This window comes from Oncorhynchus clarkii, chromosome 2 (genome assembly GCF_045791955.1).
Source record: "Oncorhynchus clarkii lewisi isolate Uvic-CL-2024 chromosome 2, UVic_Ocla_1.0, whole genome shotgun sequence".
Lineage (NCBI taxonomy): Eukaryota > Metazoa > Chordata > Actinopteri > Salmoniformes > Salmonidae > Oncorhynchus > Oncorhynchus clarkii.
In genome coordinates this window covers 76,068,070-76,082,587 of record NC_092148.1, presented here as the reverse complement: position 1 = coordinate 76,082,587, position 14,518 = coordinate 76,068,070, and the positions used below count along the sequence as shown (strand labels likewise).

Genomic DNA, 14,518 nt, shown 5'->3' with positions numbered 1-14,518 from the left:
ATAATTTTTGTGTGATTTTGTTGTCAGCACATTCAACTATGTAAAGAAAAAAGTATTTAATAAGAATATTTCATTCATTCAGATCTAGGATGTGTTATTTTAGTGTTCCCTTTATTTTTTTGAGCAGTGTATATGTACACACACACATACTGTATATATCTTTACATCTTTTAACCATTTAGCAGACGCTCTTATCCAGAGCGATTTACAGAAGTAAGTGTATAGACTTTGATAGTTATTTTTCTTAATTAAGAGTCATGAAACTCATGGCAGCCTGGCAGCAGGGGACATTGAGATTCTGATGCTATTTGAGGTGATCTCATTATCACAGGCCTGTTAGTTAATCCCAGATTATTCAACTGGTCAGCTTTCATTGAAGCCTATTGAGTCTGAGCTGACTTGGTTCTGTGAAATACGACATAGAATTTCAAATACTAGAATACTAGTGCAGGATCCTCTGTCACCGACCATTTAAGTCTGGCTTTAGCGAACAACCATTTTGGAGAAGTCTTTTTCAATGAACCACATCTGCGTCTAGGAAATTGAATAACCTTGAGGCATATATCTCCCTTATTCCCTAGTTAGCTCTCTACTGATTTCTATTCATGAAGGTACCCAGTGTCTGTAATCAGGCCAGGTTAGGGTAATTAAATGGGGACAACAGCGAAAAGGCAAAAAAGACCACTTAATCTTCCCCATCTATGCTTCTTGGGTCGAAACAAGCTTCCAAGTCTGGTCAATTAAAAATAATACGGCAAGGTCTCAGATTTAAAGCATATTTTAATCACACATAATTAATCAACCGCTAGTTACAATGATCCACATACATCTACTTAGATTCTGTTTCTATGATGGTCAAGAGGTATTATGACAGTGTTAAGCGGAACAGTGAGCAGTGATATAAAAAGGTATAAGTGATTTATTTCTTCTTCACTCTTGGAACAGTCACCTTAGCCTCGCTCTCAGCAGCCACCACTTAAATTGGGTCTATGAAGTGTAAAATATCTAGCTCCTGGACTTCGCACCAATGGGCCTCATTATTGATTCCTCCAAAAGGTTGAATCACAACCTTGTTAGCAGCTGAGGAAAAGGCTGGGGCATTTCATCTCCTTCATCCGCCGAGTGTGAAAGCTACGGTATCGCCACTAACTCATACGACTAATGCACAGGGGGCTCAAGGTTACAGTCCCTGTGTGAAGCTGCCGCACGTCAATTCCCTCCAGGCACTGATAGACAGTGGAACAGGGAAGAAGAACTGGGCTTCCCAGTTACACATTGACGTAAGTGTGTGAATTCTAGACTGTCTAGACGGCAGGGGAGATCCATTCTAGATTTCTCACCACCTCTTCCTCATAATAAGTGAGAAACAGACACATTTCTAAGACAAAAGGTTTGAGATTGAGAACATTTGGACTTGAAATGCTGCACTAACACAGTTCATGACGAGAGTCATGGACATGCAGATTCTATAGAAAATCTAGTACCATTTCACAGTTGTACTTTCCTACTGAAATACATGCTTCGTCCGTAAAAAAAAACTGCTCAACCTTAAGTCATATCATACAACATTTGGCAATTCATTCTCTACAAGTAATTTGTTTTTATGTGAGTGCCATACAGTATATACAGAGTATAAAAAAAACATAAAATACACCTGCTCTTTCCATGACAGACTGACCAGGTGAATCCAGGTGAAAATTATGATCCCATATTGATGTCACTTGTTAAATCCACTTCAAATTGTTGTAGGTGAAGGGGAAGAGACAGGTTAAAGAACGATTTTTAAGCCTGGAGACAATTGAGACATGGATAGTGTATGTGTGCCATTCAGAGGGTAAATGGGCAAGACAGAAGATTTAAGTACCTTTGAACGGGGTATGGTAGTAGGTGCCAGGCGCACCGGTTTGTGTCAAGAACTGCAACGCTGCTGGGTTTTTCACAGCCAACAATTTCCTGTGTGTATCAAGAATGGTCTACCACCCAAAGGACATCCAGCCAACTTGACACAACTGTGGGAAGCATTAGCGACAACATGGGCCAGCATCCCTGTGGAACACTTGACAACTTGTAGAGTCCACGCCCCGACAAATTTAGTCTGTTCTGGGCGCAACTCAATATTATGAAGGTCTTCCTAATGTATACTCAGTGTACAACTGCTTTGGAAAAGTGTGAAAGGTCTGTATTACCACAACTGTTTGCCTATGTCTATGTAGCGTGGTGAGGAATCAGTCATTCCAGTGTGACAGCCTGAGGTTGCCTCATCCTGAGAGTAGACTATCAGACAGTATACTGATATTACAACTGGACTCTGGAACTGTACTCAAATGGACTCATTTACTGCTCTGTTGCTGAAATATCTCAAGATGAAACGTCCACCAGTTTGGCTTTGAAAATATAACTGTCATTTTGATCGTCATGGAACCAGTTCCATTTCGGACTCTAAAACCCTTCACTTAGCCCTTACCCATTCGGTGTTCACAGAAGACTAGATACAGAGTAAGTAAAAGGGACATGGTGGAGGCGAACCACAAATGTTTATTTCCAAATCGACCCCTAGGCTCAACCCCCTATGCATGTGTGTAGACCTGAAAGGATTGGAGAGCAATATCAGAGGGAAACGTGGCACTATTAACATATTGCATAATCCAATCCTCTCACATCTACACAAAGTGCCTAAGGGTCAGATTTGGGATTAGGCAGCCAATTTTACAGGCTAGGTGGCTCTACTGTTATATTGACTATACAGACATTTTAGATTAAAAAACAGAGGTAGGAGCTAGGGGAGGGGGCTACAGAAATTCATCTCCGCAGTGTTGACAAGCCAAACAAATAGGAAACAACTGATTATCCTAGTTCCTATTCACACCGTCAAACCTTAATGACAAACGGGCAAAACAACTGCTCTGAGGCTCATTCATTTTTCCATTAAATCATAGACAAATCATGAATACAAGAAATATCCATGTGATGTTACACACCCAATTTTAAGAATCCACTGAAATACTTTGGTAGAGAACTACAGTACCAGTCAAAAGTTTAGACACACCTACTCATTCAAGGGTTTTTCTTTATTTGTATTATTTTCTACATTGTAGAAAAATAGTGAAGACATCAAAACTATGAAATGACACGTGGAATCATGTAGTAACCAAAAAAGTGTTAAACAAATCTTAATAGATTTTAGATTCTTCAAAGTAGCCACCCTTTCCCTTGATGACAGCTTTGCACACTTTTGGCATTCTCTCAACCAGCTTCACCTGAAATGCTTTTCCAGCAGTCTTGAAGGAGTTCCCACATATGCTGAGTACTTGCTGGATGCTTTTCCTTCACTCTGCGGTCCAACTCATCCCAAACCACCTCAATTGGGTTGAGGTCAGGTGATTGTGGAGGCCAGGTCATCTGATGTAGCACTCCATTATGCTCCTGCTTGGTCAAGTATCCCTTACACAGCCTGGAGGTTTGTTGGGTCATTATCCTGTTGAAAGACAAATGATAGTCCCACTAAGCGCAAACCAGCTGGGATGGCGTATCGCTGCAGAATGCTGTGGTAGCCATGCTGGTTAAGCTTGCCTTGAACTCTAATTAAATCAGTGTCACCAGCAAAGCAGCCCACACTATCACACCTCCTCCTCCATGTTTCACGGTGGGAACCACATGCCGAGATCATCCGTTCACCTTCTCTGCATCTCTCAAAGACATGGCTAAAAATCAGACCAAAGGACAGATTTCCACCGGTCTAATATCCATTGCTAGTGTTTCTTGGCCCAAGCAAGTCTATTCTTATTATTGGTGTCCTTTAGTAGTGGTTTCTTTGCAGCAATTCAACCATGAAGGCCTGATTCACACAGTCTCCTCTGAACAGTTGATGTTGAGATGTGTCTTGTACTTGAACTCTGTGAAGCATTTATTTGGGATGCCATTTCTGAGGCTGGTAACTCTAATGAACTTATTCTCTGCAGCAGAGGTAACTCTGGGTCTTTTCCTGTGGCGGTCCTCATGAGAGCCAGTTTCATCATAAGGCTTGATGGTTTTTCAAACTGCACTTGAAGACACTTTCAAAGTTGATGAAATGTTCCATATTGACTGACCTTCATGTCTTAAAGTAATGATGTACTGTCATTTCTCTTTGCTTAATTGAGCGGTTCTTGCCATAATATGGACTTGGTGTTTCACCAAAAAGGGGTATCTTCTGTATACCACCCCTACCTTGTCACAACACAACTGATGGGCTAAAACCTATACATTTCCAAAATGTACTTTTAACAAGGCACATCTGTTAATTAAAATGCATTCCAAATAGCTACCTCATGAAGCTGGTTGAGAGAATGCCACGAGTGTGCAAAGCTGTCATCATGGCAAAGGGTGTTCAAACTTGACTGGAAATGTATACTAATAATATGAATACATTTTATTTCTAATACAAACAATAGAAAAAGACAACTCCTTAAATGTATTCATAAATGGTTAATGCTAAAGTAGGCTAGTTTGTTTTTTGGCAGTAGAACGTGGACTACGGAGTAAGATGATAGATATATTAGCGGTAGGTTTAAAAAATATATAAGTTACTTTAGTTCAGGCTTTCTTGTGGGAATAAGGCACCTTGCTGTAAAGTGAAAGATCAAAATATAGCGAGAGAGGAAGGAACAGCAGTGACAGAGCTCCGTGATTCAACGCACCATCAGTGAAAAAATGAAGAGTCCATACCATCAAAGGGGAAACGGATCCTAAAACTACTTTGTCATTGAAAAACATAAGGTTACATTACTTGCACCAGAGTGCGTTTTCTGAAGATGAAAAAGATGAATGGAAATGAACATGTCCACTTTAGAGCATTCCCCTGGTGGAGAAATAATATCCCTACGAAAAAAGAAAAAAAATCCCCCTCACATCAGGAATGGGGAGTTTGAGATATAAATCGTATACTTTACAGGGGAAGAAGAAAAAACAAAAGAAAACAATATCCACCAGCATAAACATCTAGTCAGGAACATCGACTTCCCTAGCAGTGTTCAGTCTACCATAGCCTTTGCAGGTAGCGTTGAAACCCCAGCGTGCCGCGGTAATTATTGGGGAGGGGTGGGAGAGTGATGAGTGTTGTTGTGGGAAAGAGCACTAAGGCTGAGCGGCTGGGCCCCAGACGCATAGAGTCCGTAATCTCAGAAATAGAATCAATCAGAGAGATGGAGTGCAGCCATCAACTCCCCGCAGTCACCAATGCTTTTCAAAACAAGGCGCTGCCTCGGTGGTTGGAGGAGCCCGGTGCTGGCTTCTTCGATCTGAACCACACCTCTGCTCGGGGGTCAAGGTAGTAACCCCCTGTGCAGTCCCAGCACCAAACCCCCCCCCATGAGATCCTTTTTATTTACTGTTAGAGGTGCCGGACTAGGCATTGATCACTGATTGTCTGACTGCCAAACACAGCAATGAACATGAACACCGCCTTAAACATTGTGAAAATGTTCTTGGCCTGTTTCTTAAACAGCGACCAGGAGATGGAACAAATACTAAGCAATATAATAGGCCTAATATTTTCTTGGCTGGTTTTTATCTACAGAGTAAATACAACATTCACAGTCAGTCATTTCATATTCCAACAGTTTGAGGCACTGGTTATTATTGCAGACAAAGACGGGTGGGGTGGCCCCTGCACTACTGACCAGGAAACCACTTATTTAGTCTCCCCCTCGGTGACCAGGCCGCCACATAATGAGAGTGGTCCATAGACACTTGCGGATCAGAGTGTAGGCCTCCACAAAAAGAGAACACACACACACGACTTTGAATCCTCTGTAGCCCTCCAGGCCCCTCCACACTGTAGACGAAACAGACATGAGACCCAAAACGGCATCGCCGTCCGTCCCCTCCTCAGTCAGACTTGTCCTTCTTCTTGCCTCCTCCAAAAGGAACTTTATTGGCCACAGCTGAGCCTACTGCAGACACGCATCCAGCTACAGCACACACCCCTCCTTTCACCAGCCCCACCCCAATGCCAGGTACAGCGGCCACTGAGGTGACAGCGGTCTTGGTCAGGTCGAAGCTCTTCCCTCCTATCCAGGCCACCCCACCCACAGTGGCTCCCACAGCACCTTTAGTGACACTGAAGAGTCCTCCAGTCACTCTGGAGAACATGCCTGGCTGGGGCGCGGGGTGATCCTTGTTACCGTCTGATGAGAGACAATGGGGTGTTATTGTTGAGAGAAGTTAAGCAGAGGAACAGAGCAACTTCCCCAGTTTATGGAAAAAGCTCTCTGTTCCACATTGTACAGACAGTGCCACAATAGAATGATGAATAGGCTCCTACATGGAAGTTTGTGTCATTGAACCATGTCTTCTGCTTAGAATGGTCTATTGTGACCACATGATAGAGTAATAGCTCCACTAGAAAGATAAAGCTAAATATAGCTACGATGGCCCTCAATAGCCCTCATTGCTTCTAATGACAAAGGTATCAGTGTGTGGTGGGCTAGACAGAAACTGTAGAGCCACTAACAATGCAGAAGATGGAACGGTAATGCCACCTATTGGTACAAATAAAAATGCCTCAGACATATTAAGATTCACTCAGACATCGAATTTGTGAGGACATTTAAAAAAGTTCAGGTTTACTGTAGTTAGGCCTATTAATAAGATCTTCAGTGATAGGATGGCATTCAAGTTACTGTTACGTAGCCTCCTACATTAGAGTGTCAGTGTACAACAATATGTGTTATCATTGTCCATTCAATGTTCATCAGCTTGTTTTTGGCAACTAAAGAGACTGAACTGACCTGCTGGATGCTCATCTTTGAGGTTTGCTGGGATTTCATCCTGCTGTTGCTGCTCGCTTTGACTCATCTTCCCTCTAGGCAGGAGAGAAAACAGGTAAAGTCAACCAATTCATTATCTCTTAAGTAGGCTATATCATTACTTCTTCCCAAATGAGGCACCATAGAGCAAACATTTTGCCTCTGGCAGTTGGGCGTTAGGTTAGGTAAGTTCTTGAAAAACAAGGTGGGGAAGGATTGCCTAACCATTCCTCTGTCTGACTTTAAGCCAGGGTGTGCTGCCTGCTTCTAACAACGCCAAACAAGGCAGACCTGTTTACTGTTGAAGCACAGAGAATAAGTGGGGGGGATGACTGGGCTCTCAGTTATGTTCAACTCAACAAGATGAAAATCAAGAAATTTACAGAACATGGAATTCATTTGTTTTACTCAATCGGTAGCTTTTTTTTTGTTCTTATCTGACAGAGCGCACCATCTGCAAAGTAGGATCACGAAGACATTTCAAGACCGGAGCGACAAGTTACCGGCACCAAACAGAAGATATGCACATGATAGTAATACAAAGACATGATAAAGCCTAATTCTTAAGAAGGGAAGCCTTGAACAGAGTCAACATAAGTCATATGCTTGCTGAGGACCATTGAACATGATCTTAGGGCCTAATTAGTGTTGTAGAAACATGTGCTGTTCAACAGCTCTATGTGCATGTAGCCTGTAGGGCATTCCTATGTGGCAGTTACAGTGGCATCAAACTGTACTTCACACTACAGTAAACTAGCCTCTTCTTAAAGCAAACTTCGCTCTTCACGTGCCCCCCACAGTTCAACATAGCACACTCACAGATACACCATGCTGTAAAAGCTTTAATTATCATATTTCTTTTAGGCATAGCACTAGTCTGGAAATTAGAAATGGACCAAAAAATATCTAGGTGCTGGATAGAGTACCTTCATTTCACCGTAAAAGGGTTAGGGGTCCAGTTGTGCTTAAGTAAGCAACAATTGAAGACCATTAATAAAGCCACCTTTTAGGCCTAGTTAGGCATAGAGCCAAGCTGGTATGAATATAGTTTCAGTAGACAGAATGTGTGGTACCTAACTCAGATATGTGGAGATGGAGACAATTTAATACATTTAATCTATTCACACTTACATTTAAGTACTAGTTACTTGAAAATCGTTTGGTGAGCATAATGAACATCCAAAAGACGTTCAATCTAAAATACTTAAGAGAAATAAGATTTGTTATTTAGCTGGGTATGGTCACTGACGTGGCAGCAGGCTGCCAATGTCATTCGGCTAACTCCTAAACTATTGAGTGTTTAGATGACATACACACTTGTTACAGTACATAATTAATGTCCTGTTTGAAAAATATCAGATTACTTAGCTAGCTGGGTACTATTATCTGATGAATACAAATAGTAATACTTGCAGGCCATAACCCAACCAAGCTGTGTTCCAACTGAGTTTGACAAGCTAGCTAGGCTAGTTAGCATGCTCAATTGTAAGGCTAGCATAGATGGTTAGTTAGCTTTATGTTTTAGCAAAATAGCTATCCTCTCATTCAATTAGCTAGCTCAATTTGAAACAAAACGTTCTACTTGAAACAGTTGTCTGAATATATATATATATATAGTTTCAAATTAGCTAGTTAGTGGGGCAAGGGCGAAAAGCAACTTTGTTAGCAAACTTTTTACTAGCTAGCTAGCGAAATCACTCATATTGGAAACTGCATGGATAGCTAACGTTAGCTAACTAACAGTAGCTAGATCAATTGCAAACTAGTTAACGCTAATTTATTGAGATTGCAAGGGTAAAATAGCTTTTTCCTTTTGTATCTTATAACACGTTTATATAAATCGATTCATATGTCTTAAATTATCGCGCGTTAAAAGTACAATTACCTTGTTTTTTCTGTGTCTGTTCTCTGACGTTGCAGCTATACTCAACTGTCAGCAACGTTTTTTTCTTATTGGGAACAAACTAGCTACAATGGAGATGGCTCAAGTAGCCAGTAAACGAGGTACTTTGCCACAAGAAATACAAGATCATACTAAGTAAATGGCACGGTAGAATAGAACAAACAATTTGTATAAGTATAATACAGGAACAATTTATAGTCCAATATTTAGTGTTTTGGGGAAACGGGATACATGTTTACATTTAGTAATTAGCTTTTATCAGAGTCTGGTAGCAGTAGTTGTGTGTATGCTACAGTGCAGGTGGTCAGCCCAGTTCACATGTTCAGCAGTCTGATAGTTTCTGTCTACAAGCCGTCTGAGCCTGTTGGTGTTAGACCTCATGCGCGTATATAGTCTGCCCGATATTAACGGGGTGGAGCAGCTCAGGGCTGTGGTGGGATAACTTGGCACATTTTCCAACGTAGTAGTACAAATGTTGTCTTTGAAAAAGCCCATATGCTAATCTTTTAAGGTGTCGATTTATATAAATGTAGCTCTACAATGATAACGGGGTATAATTTAAACGTACGTAATGCAAAAGTTGCTATTTTTTTCTATTTGCATATTAAACAGGCAACCACTAGATGACAGCTGAGATACTGCAATATGCGGGCAAAGTGCATTATCAGGTTCAATCTTGTCAATGTAATGCATAGTATGTGCAGTCACGGACAGGTTGTGGTCCCATTGACAAAGGTTGATTTACACTAGTCAATTAAGATAATCCTACCCATCATAATTAATGGTGCAAGATGCACAGTTTAAGGCTTCACTACAGTCAAGTAGTCAGAATGCACACAAAATGTTCAGGGCAGATGAACCAACAACTCCCGCCATCTTGTCAAGGCTAATCTTTCATGACCAATTTACATGCCACCCACAAAGCTTATGCGCCATTCCAGGACCTTTTCATTCCAGTTATACACATTCACACCTGCCAACCAAATCGTCAGCTTTATCAAGTAAAAAAAATCTAAAGTAAATGACACATGCAAGAATTCAAACACTGAGTTTTATTATAATTAGACACGAGGCTGCTTGGAGAACAAGTAGAAATGCTGGTTGGGAGGCAGATTTAGTATTCATCCTCTTCCGCCTCACAACCAGCACCAGAGTCTGCCCCCACCTCTTCATAATCCTTCTCCAGAGCAGCCATGTCCTCTCTGGCCTCAGAGAACTCCCCCTCCTCCATGCCTTCACCCACATACCAGTGCACAAAGGCCCGCCTGGCATACATCAGGTCAAACTTGTGGTCCAGACGACTCCAAGCCTCTGCAATAGCTGTGGTGTTACTCAGCATGCACACAGCCCTCTGCACCTTGGCCAGATCACCCCCAGGCACAACAGTAGGCGGCTGGTAGTTGATCCCCACCTTGAAACCTGTCGGACACCAATCCACAAATTGGATGGATTTGCGGGTCTTGATGTGGGCGATGGCTGCGTTGACATCTTTGGGCACCACGTCACCACGGTACAGCAAGCAGCAGGCCATGTACTTGCCATGCCTGGGATCACACTTTACCATCTGGTTAGCCGGTTCAAAGCAGGCATTTGTGATCTCAGGAACAGAGAGTTGCTCGTGATAGGCCCTTTCTGCTGAGATGATGGGAGCATAAGTGACCAGGGGGAAGTGGATACGGGGGTAAGGAACCAGGTTGGTCTGGAACTCTGTCAGATCCACATTGAGTGCGCCATCAAAGCGCAAAGAGGCAGTAATTGAGGAGACGATCTGGGCAACGAGGCGGTTCAGATTGGTGTAAGATGGACGCTCCACACCAAGATTACGCTTGCAGATGTCAAAGATGGCCTCATTGTCCACCATGAAAGAGCAATCCGAGTGCTCCAGAGTGGTATGAGTTGTCAGGATGGAGTTGTAGGGCTCCACAACTGCTGTGGACACTTGGGGTGCAGGGTAGACTGAGAATTCCAGTTTGGACTTCTTCCCGTAATCTACAGACAGGCGCTCCATTAAGAGCGAAGCGAAGCCAGAGCCAGTCCCACCTCCAAAACTATGAAATATAAGGAATCCTTGTAGTCCAATGCACAGGTCAGCCTGAGGAAAACAAGCACTCATTAACAATTCATCCAAATTGCACCATGGTGGGACTTGCAACTAGAGAGTGAACCACTCACCATTTTACGCATTCTGTCCAGTACAGATTCCACAATCTCCTTGCCAATTGTGTAATGGCCACGTGCGTAGTTATTGGCAGCATCCTCCTTGCCACTGATGAGTTGTTCAGGGTGATAAAGCTGACGGTAGTGTCCATTCCTTATTTCATCTAGAATACATTATATTGGCATATGCAGAAAAGACAAGTAGTGTTATATATATTTTTCTCAACTAGGTGCTGTACAAACAATTCAAGATAATACATGTCAATGTACGCCATGCCATTTCTTACCATTTGGGGTTGTAGAGCTAGCTATACAACTATATGTTCCTTACCCACAACTGTAGGCTCCAAATCTATGAAGACAGCCCTGGGAACATATTTCCCACCGCCTGTCTCACTGAAGAAGGTACCAAACGAGGAATCAGCCAGGGAAGCAGTACTGGATTCATGTAGTCTCCCATCTGGTTGGAAACCATGCTCCAGGCAATACAACTCCCAACATGCATTGCCCATCTGGACACCTGCTTGACCAATGTGTATAGAAATGCACTCCCTCTGTCAAGACAAGAGTAACTGAATTTTAAGTGCATAGCCTACCATTTTCAAACTGTGCTATATTGCATGTTGTAGCCCAACTATTTGGGGTCATGACAGAGTTGCTCAACTTAAAATGTACTTTTGGCCTGAATACTAGTGCAAACCACAGGAGGTTGGTGCACCTTAATTGGGGAAGACAGGCTCATGCAATGGCTGTAGCAGAATGGTATCAAATACAAGACACAGTTTCCATACATTTGATGCAGTCCCAACCATTATGAGCCATCCTCTCTCCAATAGCCTCCACTGGCACAGACATAACTCCAGAGAAAAGCTCAAAATGCATATTAGATTAGAAAAGATCACTAAATTAGTAAGATGCCAAAGCATAGAAGTAAACTTCAGCTCACCATTGTTCAGCAGCTACAAATGGAATATAACTGAGGAATGAACACTTGACCAAATCCTGAAACAGTTCAGCAGATTCTTCATGTAAATCCCAAGTGCAAACAGTCAAAAATATTTCATATCAACCATTAAGTTTTAGCTAAACCAGATTTGTCAAAATCACACCACAAGAGCCCACTAACCTAAAACACAAAACAAATTGTAAAATGGGCCTGGCTTATAGATGCTCCAGCAATCATTTGTGGGGGTGTGGCTTTCAATTGAAATTGATTTAAAGGGCTAATGTCATTTTTAGCTACCAAGTTGTACCTAACAATAAGGTTATATTATTGCCCCCCCAAATTTAAATCTGGATCTCCAAGCTAGTATCACTGCTTTTTTAAATTATTCCCCTCTAATCATGGACTGACTTATCAAATCAAATCAAATCAAATTTATTTATATAGCCCTTCGTACATCAGCTGATATCTCAAAGTGCTGTACAGAAACCCAGCCTAAAACCCCAAACAGCAAGCAATGCAGGTGTAGAAGCACGGTGGCTAGGAAAAACTCCCTAGAAAGGCCAAAACCTAAGAAGAAACCTAGAGAGGAACCAGGCTATGTGGGGTGGCCAGTCCTCTTCTGGCTGTGCCGGGTGGAGATTATAACAGAACATGGCCAAGATGTTCAAATGTTCATAAATAATTAATTAATATAATGTCAGAGGGAAATAAAAGGCACTACACAGTTTCTCCATTGAATTTTGTTGTTGTTGTCCAGGACAATGCTTAATCATTGTCTGGGAAACCCGCTCATAGTCTTCCATAACAGGCCTGATGGGCAGGAGGTTAGGTAAGTCCATCTGCCACCCTGACCTGTCAAGCCACCCTGGTAGGCCTCAAAAAGCAGGTGACATGAACAGGGCTCAGCAGAAGTGTTGTACCCTTAAATGGTTTTGTTGTAATTATTGACATTTAATGGATGATATTGTAGGGTCTACACTTATTTCCCCACTCTCCCTTTCTTTCTATGACACCAACATTATGTGTACCATTTGTATCTATATACTGAATTCCAGGTTTGAACATGATGGTGATTCTGGGATTTGGCTTTCTGGCCACATTACTGGTGCGATATTGATTCAGAAGATCTGGATTTACCCTCCTGGTGGCAGCGATGGCTGTGTAGTGGGCAGTTATCCTAAATGGCTTTGAGTCTTTGTAGTACAGAGGAAATATCTGGTTTTTGGTTTTACTTGGCTTCGTTCAATTTGTTTCAAAGCTAAAACAACAAAATCTATAGGATTGTAATGTCAACACACAGGCAGGGTCCCTGAATATCATCATGCTGCTCCACATCTTTGGGTCCATCTTTGGACTGATGATGTCAAGGGTCTTCAACCAAGAAGGATCCAAGCAACAGCTTGAGAAAGAGAAAATGGTCAGCAAGGTGGATGTATTGTCCTTAATAGGTATGTACATAGCCAAATGCTAAGTGCTCCACCAATCACTTGTTTGTTGTATGTATTCTATACAACACTAGAATATTCAAATCTGTCATGAGAAGTAATCAATATGGCAGTTAAAATGAACATATTAAAGGGATTATTCACCCATTTTAGAAAATGATACGTTGGTTTCCTTACCCTAAGTTGTCTATGGACAAGGTAAGACAGCAATTTATGCTTTGGTTTTGTGCCCAGATAGTTGGTTACATCTTGCCTGTGCTCTCCAGGGAGGTACTGTGTTCCTGTGGAGGTTCTGGCACAGTTTTAAATATGTGCCTATGGACCATCCTGTTAGGGGGAGGAGGCTGAGAGCTCTCTACAGCACCTAATGGCCCTGACAGTTAGTGCCCTCACAGCTTCCGGTGTCACTGTGCTCAACAGCCCCAATGGAAAATTGAACATGGTAAAGATTAACTGAACATTTTCTGATAGTCAGAGGGATGTCAGAGGTGGGTTAGGTCAGAGAGCAGTACCAGGATCCATTAAACCATCAGACATAACATGTAGAACAGAAGAACCATGATCAAACAGATGGAAAGGGGGTCTTAGAAAACATCTACCAGAAAAAGTCTTAAAAGGTATTATAAATACATCAAAACACAATCATCTTTAAGTAAAGACTCCTACCAGCTAATATCAAAGTATTTAGACCCCTTTACTTTTTCCAAATTCTAAAATTGATTACCGGTAAATCTTTTTTTTCCATCAATCTACACACAATGCCCCATAATGACAAAGCTAAAACAGGTTTTTAGACATTTTTGCAAATGTATTACAAATAAAAAAACAGAAATACCTTTTTTACATAAGTATTCACACCCTTTGCTATGAAACACGAAATTGAGCTCAGGTGCATCCTATTTCCATTGATCATCCTTGAGATGTTTCTACAAATTGATTGGAGTCCACCTGTGGTAAATTCAATTAATTGGACATGATTTGGAATGGCACACATCTGTCTATATAAGGTCCCACGGTTGACAGTGCATGTCAGAGCAAAAACCAAGCCATGAGGTCGAAGGAATTGTCCGTAGAGCTCCAAGACAGGATTGTGTCAAGGAACAGATCTGGGGAAGGGTACCAAAAATATCTGCAGCATTGAAGGTCCCAAGAACACAGTGGCCTCCATCATGCTTAAATGGAAGAAGTTTGAAACCACCAAGACTCTCCCTAGAGCTGGCCGCCTGGCAGAAATGAGCAATCAGGGGAGAAGGGCCTTGGTCAGGGAGGTGACCAAGAACCC

General features: G+C 41.9%; 2 protein-coding genes and 1 pseudogene across 2 annotated transcripts; 1 reads left to right on the top strand and 2 right to left on the bottom strand.

Annotated features, from left to right (window-relative positions):
• Window positions 1-762: 762 nt before the first annotated feature.
• Window positions 763-8,746, bottom strand: LOC139373817 (transmembrane protein 263-like). Its single transcript, XM_071114854.1, has 3 exons — window positions 8,671-8,746; window positions 6,768-6,841; window positions 763-6,164 (listed from the first exon to the last, which is right to left on the bottom strand). The coding sequence occupies exons 2-3, from the start codon at window positions 6,832-6,834 to the stop codon at window positions 5,866-5,868; spliced, it is 366 nt and encodes a 121-aa protein (XP_070970955.1). The 5' UTR covers window positions 6,835-6,841; window positions 8,671-8,746; the 3' UTR covers window positions 763-5,865.
• A 1,056-nt stretch (window positions 8,747-9,802) lies between these two features.
• On the bottom strand, window positions 9,803-11,855 carry LOC139382516 (tubulin alpha chain-like). The gene is made up of 4 exons (XM_071126611.1): window positions 11,792-11,855; window positions 11,177-11,399; window positions 10,861-11,009; window positions 9,803-10,780 (listed from the first exon to the last, which is right to left on the bottom strand). The coding sequence occupies exons 1-4, from the start codon at window positions 11,792-11,794 to the stop codon at window positions 9,803-9,805; spliced, it is 1,353 nt and encodes a 450-aa protein (XP_070982712.1). The 5' UTR covers window positions 11,795-11,855.
• A 999-nt stretch (window positions 11,856-12,854) lies between these two features.
• Window positions 12,855-13,693, top strand: LOC139378116 (ammonium transporter Rh type B-like; annotated as a pseudogene).
• Window positions 13,694-14,518: the final 825 nt, after the last annotated feature.

What these genes read in the sequence shown, in the direction of transcription:
- LOC139373817 (XM_071114854.1), bottom strand. Translation starts at nt 6,834, where the DNA reads ATGAGTCAAAGCGAGCAGCAACAGCAGGATGAAATCCCAGCAAACCTC. An exon ending in CAAAGATGAGCATCCAGCAG is followed by an intron (nt 6,165 to 6,767) that starts GTCAGTTCAGTC and finishes GTCTCTCATCAG; the next exon opens with ACGGTAACAAGGATCACCCC.
- LOC139382516 (XM_071126611.1), bottom strand. An exon ending in TTTGGAGCCTACAGTTGTGG is followed by an intron (nt 11,010 to 11,176) that starts GTAAGGAACATA and finishes AATGTATTCTAG; the next exon opens with ATGAAATAAGGAATGGACAC. An exon ending in TGGACAGAATGCGTAAAATG is followed by an intron (nt 10,781 to 10,860) that starts GTGAGTGGTTCA and finishes TGTTTTCCTCAG; the next exon opens with GCTGACCTGTGCATTGGACT.